Raw genomic sequence first — 5,791 nt, 5'->3', positions numbered from 1 at the left:
GCTTTGGAAGGCCAAGGCAGGAGGATCGCTTGAGGTCAGGGGTTCAAGATCACCCTGGGCAAGAGGGCAAGACCACGTTTCTACAAAAATAAAAAATAAAAAGAATAGGAATATCTAACATGTTCAAAAAGTTTTTTTAAAGGAACAGCGAATACCCTCTTCTGGCTCATCCAGAGGAGGAGGTCCCATGCATCCACCCACAAACTCCCCAACAGATGGCCTTGGAAATGAAGTGCAGCCACACTGCTCACCCTTTCCAGCCGAATGCTGGCCTGGGTCTCCCTTGCCACCCTCACTCCCTCCCTTTCCTCTACTCACTGGCCCCATTCAAAACAGGCTTGTGTTAGAGAACATGCTGTCCTGTGTGCTTCTAGCATTTGGGCAGAACTCAGCACTTCCCAGGCCCTGGTGGAGGTGTCCATCTCAAGAAAGACACGTGGTCAGGATGAAGGCAGGATGGGAACTTCTGGCCAGATTTGAGACCAGACCTCTGCTGGGCTTAGGAGATAAAGCTCTCACTCCCCAGGAAGGGGAGTGGGAGAGTGGAAAGCTGGTCCTTAATCTAATTAAGGAGAGGAAAGAGGGAGAGGGGAATCTGAGCTCTGAGATACTGTGCTCGATCCTTGTCTCCTACCTCCTATCCTCTGCCCTGGGAGTACAAAGAGCCAGCCTGGGAGGAAGGAGCTGGGTGCACTGCTAAGTGGCTGTGTATCCGAGGGCAAGTCACTGCCCACTCTGGGCCTTAGGGACTTCTTTCCTTCCTCTGTCTTCCTTGAGCCCTTGCAGCATGGAGAGGACTGGAAAGGGCATGGGAAAGTGGGGGACCACTGCCATCTTTGCCCTCCTGATGAGCAGGTCCAGGAAGGGAAGGCTTCCATCTGGATTTTATATTCCAACCTATGCAAGAAGGGGTGGCTGGATGGGGAAGGGCAGTTCAGAAGAAAGCCTCAACTCTGGGGTTGGGCATGGTGACTCACATCTGTAATCCCAGCACTTTGGGAGGCTGAGGCAGGCAGATCACTTGAAGTCAGGAGTTCAGGACCAGGCTGACCAACGTGGTGAAACCCCATCTCTACTAAAAATACAGAAATTACCCAGGCGTGGTGGTGCATGCCTATAATCCCAGCTACTTGAGAGGCTGAGGCATGAGAATTACTCGAACCTGGGAGGTGGAGGTTGCAATGAGCCAAGATCACACTGCTGCACTCCAGCCTGGACAACAGAGCAAAAAAAAAAAAAAAAAAAAAAGCCTCAACTCTGGAACTCTGGGTCTACAGCAGGTTTCCTTCAACTTCACAGGCATCTAGCCTCAGCCACACCACTCCTGGCTCCCAGGGAAGATCTCCTCAGCACCCATGCCAGGGTCTCGAAGAAATCCTACTTAATAGAGAAGCCAGTACAGGGTAAGTACAACCTCACCCTCCACCCTGATCATGCCTTCATTCCTTGCCCTTGCCCTGAGTTCAAAATGCAGAATATCTGGGCAGGACTGGAGAGTGAGAGGTTCTGATTCTCTCTCCCTCTCTCATCCTGCAGACAGGAAGTAATCCCCTCCCAGCTCTCCAGTCCCTTTGATGAGCCAAGGCAGGAGGATTATTTCTAAGCTCCTGACTCTGACCCAGTCACAATTTGTGGCTTTCTACTCAGAATTCCCCAGTGTACCCCTCTCCCCACTACTCTGGCAGAGCAGTTGGCTTCTCCATCTCTCTCTGACACCAGCCCCCATCTTCCTCTAGTACCACTAGCTGGACAGTCAGGCCAGAGGGACTGGGGAAGAACCTGGGACATTCAAAGGCCTACTGTGGACCACAATCCTTGACCACCCCCAGGGCTGGGAATGGGGAAGCAGAAGATACCTGTTCTAAGCAGGTAGGGAAGGAGTGTGGTTGAAAGAGCCAGAATCAGGAGCTGACATCTTGGAGGCCCCTCTGCTAGGGATGGGGGAATACCTCTGCACCTCTTCCCCCAAATCTGGAGACCTAAGTCCACTGAGTGACAAGAAATGAAAACATATCCTTGAAGATTTTAAGACAAAAGAGCATAATCTGGGTGTGGAGGGATGGGGAGGAAAGCTCTCCTGGCAGGACAGAGGGTCATTTCTGGCCAGTTCCTTTCCAGCCTGGACTGGGGCCTCAACCTGTCCCTGGGCTATAGGACTGTGCCCCAGAAAGACTGGGAGAGGAGTCACAGGTGTGTCTGGGGGAGGGGCAGGTAGCACATGTTCCCAGCAGAACCAGCCCAGCAGTTCTGTCAAGCAGGCCCCAGCACTGACGCACACTTGGGCACCCTTCCGGATCAATGCACACCCACCCCCATCCTGCCAGCTACAGGGATGGGGAGGGGACAAAATCTGAGCTTCTGGCAGTGCTGGGTAGGAAGAAGCAAGTTCTTTAGGAAACCTTCCCCAGAAGTGGGGGTTGTTGGCACCTTCTCTTTCTCCCCAGGTCCTTTCATTTGATTCCGAAGGAGACAGAGTTGGGGAGAAGCGGGATGTGGAGAACGCTGAACCTGCTCTGGGGATTCTGTGTTTGCACAAAGAGTGGCAGGGGTGACTGGAGGTCTGGGCAACTGGAAAGAATTGTGCTTGTTTTTTTTTTCTTTAAAATATGGTCTCCCTATGTTGCCCAGGCTGGTCTTGAACTCCTGGGCCCAAGCCATCCTCCTGCCTCAGCCTCCCAAAGTGTTGGGATTACAGGTATGAGCCACCGTGCCCGGCCTTGTGCTTAGTTTTTACTGCTCCTACCCAGAAGATTAAGAGGATCTAAGTGTTCTGTGTTATCAGACATAGCTGCCCCTGGTGCTGGTGAGTAGGGGCACTGAAGCCCTTGCAATGTTAACATTTTATTCCTACAATCACCACAAACATTGGGGGCTTATGTCTTCCCCCTTCTATCTTGGAGGCTGGAGGGTGTATGTCCAGCAGTCCTCTCTGCCACCAAGCACAAACAGCTACTACTTCTGCCCCTCTCATAAGAAGAGCTATCATTCCCAGAGCTGGAAAACTCATGGCTTAGTCACCAGGGCCAGGCTGGCTCAATCCAGCCCAGGCCTTCCCAGCACCAGCCGCTACCATCATGCCAGTGAGCCAGGCAGCAGGATTGAGTACACAGAGGTGACTTAAGGCCAGGGAGGAATTACTTTCCATTCTTACCACCTCCTACAAGGAGGAAAAAAAATCAAACCAACCTAAGACTGGGGAAGTGGGGAAGATGGGAACAGAATGGCTCTTCGAGGATTTACCTACATAGACTTAGGTGTCACCAAGGTCAAGAACCTAGGAACAGCTCAGACTAGCAAAATTTGAAGTTAAATCTGCAAGGAGCTGTTGATATAAGGGACAAGTAAGACCCAGAGGATGAGGGGAGGGGTGTTAAATCAGAGAAAAAGGAAGTGATCCCACCCAAAAAACTACAGAGATCAGGCAATAGCTTGAGGGGTTTTCAACTCCCCCTATAATTTTCACGAGCCATCCCATAACACACAATCTAATTTTTATAAGTGCTTGCTTTGCAAATTCAGCTTCAAGATAAATCTCCCTCCCCCTGCACCACAACCCCAAATAGAAATCTTGAATTGTCTCTGGGACAAGATAAGGAGAGGAAAATGCCCCAGACCGAGGTAAGAGCTACAGTTATCAGTCTTTAATAACTTACAGGCAAATGCTAAAAAACAGTTAATAACAATAATACAGAGGACATACACGGCTTATAAAAAGGGTCATGGATCTACAAATGTGGGAAGGGGTTCTTGGCACTTTCACAAACACAAAAATAAAAACTATGTGACTGGTATCCCTAGAAAAGCAGCTTGGGGAGACTCCCCAGTTGGGGGACAGAGGACGGGGAGATCTTTCATCCCAAACACATTCTCCAAGCCACTTTCCATCCCCCACCACCCAAAACGCAATTAAAAAGCCAGAGAAGAAAAACAAGAAACAGGGTCGAGGTAGAGTCACAGTTTACATTTACGTCTCCACAGTCCTGCAGCGCCCACTTCTCCAGAGAGGATGAGAGAGAGATGTGCAAAGATATCCCATCTCCCATCCCAACCCTAATGTGGCGCCAAAACAGGACCCCCCATTCTCCTCTCTCCTTCACTGAGGTGGACAGGTCCTGCACCCCAGTCTGACTGAGAGGTCACAGGCTGGCCCCACCCTGCTGTCCAAGTGTGCAGACCCCTACCAGGTGGGGGGAAAAGGAGGGGGGCTCGGGTCACCGTCTCTTCTTGCCACCCCGAGCTGCCTTCTTCCTCTTGAGAATCATCTCATAGAGGCGCTCCAGGCCCTGCTGCAGACCCAGACCGTCCACAGCGCTGCAGCCTTGCACATGAGTGAGAGTGGCGGCTGCGAGCTCTCGGACTGCCAGCCTCTTCTCCACCTCAGCAGCGCTCAGTGCCCCGGGCTGGTCCTGCTTGTTGGCCAGCACCAGCACTGGCACGCCCTGGTTGTCGGAGGCCCGGCTGATTCGGTGCAACTCCACCTTGGCCTCCTCCAGCCGCTCGGCCTCCGCAGCGTCCACCACAAACACCAGCCCGTCTGTCCGGCGGGTGTAAGAGCGCCACAGTGGTCGCAGCTTCTCCTGCCCCCCGACGTCCCACACTTGGAAGGTGATGCCACGCGATCCCCCGAGGGGCACCCGGATCTTCTCGGTGTTGAAGCCTTTGGTGGGGACACTCTGGACAAACTCCTTGAACTTGAGGCGGTAAAGGAGGGAGGTCTTTCCAGCAGAGTCCAGCCCAATGACCACGACATGCAGGGCTTGGAAGTGGGGCAAGAAGGAGGCGGCAGTGGGCGCCATCTCAGTCAAGTGGTTCCCCATAGTGAACTAAGGCGCCTAGTAGAGGCAGGGAGGCCTTGAAATTGAAGGTTCCAGGGAGCACAGCTGGGTTATCTGAACCAATAAAAGGTCATGGGAGAAAAAGGAGACGTTTAATATACACACAAGATCTGCAACTTCATGATCCCTTCCTAAATCAGCCGCCCATCCTTCCTTTTTAAAATTCCTTTCCTTTTTTTTTTTAAGGTCTAACAGAGGTGTTTCCCCACTCCCTGGGGGGTCGTGAGGGGGGCGATGGACCTAAAGAGACTTCCAGGTCCTGGGCCACTCAAGTGGGGGGTGAGGGCTCGATCCTAGAGCCTCTTCTCAGAGCTTCTGGCGCCATCCCCCAGGCAAGATCCCCGCGGGAAGGGGGAAGTCGGCAGTGCCCCAAACTAAGAGTTAGGGTGCAGACGCTGAGACCGGAGATTGAGTGCGGCTCCCACCCGCCCTCAGCAGCCCCAAGCCGTTGACACAGTGCCCTTCCTTACTCTGCGACCCCCGGCCCACCGCCCCACGACACTCCCCTGGCCGCCAGTCCTCGTCCGATAGCGGACCCCAGCTCCAGCGGCCCCGCAGCGGCGCCGCCTCAGCACGGTCTGCAGTGTCCGTTTACCTCTCGTGAGCCGCGCTCTCCTCGTGCCTTTCCCGGTCAAACACCGCAGCCGCCCCGTGAAACCCCTGCGGGTACCCAGCACACCTCCACCGCTGCCTCTGCAGAGCCTGCCTAGGGTTCGGCCTTAAAAACCCGCGTGTGACGTCACAAGGCGCGGACCAACCAGCGGCGGCGGGGCGGAGCGTGGAGCTACGAGCGCTGCATCCCCCACCACACGCGGAGGGGCGCTTGCTCAATCCGTGGCTGCTCTATTTGACCTTTTCTACCACATTCTAATATTTGGAATTAAACCTGGAATTAATCTGGAACGGAGGGTGGGAGGGGTGAAAGGAACGTGGCTGGCAACGTTTGACTCGGGAGG

General features: G+C 53.6%; 1 protein-coding gene across 2 annotated transcripts; it reads right to left on the bottom strand.

The window, feature by feature from the left end:
• Positions 1-1,801: 1,801 nt before the first annotated feature.
• Positions 1,802-5,567, bottom strand: ARL4D (ADP-ribosylation factor-like 4D). Of its 2 annotated transcripts, XR_001006669.1 has the most exons (3): positions 5,431-5,567; positions 4,074-4,889; positions 1,802-1,831 (listed from the first exon to the last, which is right to left on the bottom strand). XR_001006669.1 is itself a non-coding variant. In XM_011985850.1 (2 exons), exon 2 carries the CDS (start codon positions 4,815-4,817, stop codon positions 4,212-4,214), a length of 606 nt encoding a protein of 201 aa, XP_011841240.1. In that variant the 5' UTR covers positions 4,818-4,889; positions 5,431-5,567; the 3' UTR covers positions 3,426-4,211. The 2 variants fall into 2 exon arrangements, 1 of the variants encoding a protein (XP_011841240.1); XM_011985850.1 differs by lacking the exon at positions 1,802-1,831 and having other exon boundaries at positions 3,426-4,889.
• Between the last annotated feature and the right edge of the window lie 224 nt (positions 5,568-5,791).

The sequence above is a fragment of the Mandrillus leucophaeus genome, unplaced genomic scaffold (genome assembly GCF_000951045.1).
Source record: "Mandrillus leucophaeus isolate KB7577 unplaced genomic scaffold, Mleu.le_1.0 Scaffold290, whole genome shotgun sequence".
NCBI classification, from domain to species: Eukaryota; Metazoa; Chordata; class Mammalia; order Primates; family Cercopithecidae; genus Mandrillus; species Mandrillus leucophaeus.
This window is presented reverse-complemented; position numbering and strand designations above follow the sequence as displayed.

Excerpts from the sequence above, each read along its gene's own strand:
- ARL4D (XM_011985850.1), bottom strand. The coding sequence starts at position 4,817 with ATGGGGAACCACTTGACTGAGATGGCGCCCACTGCCGCCTCCTTCTTG.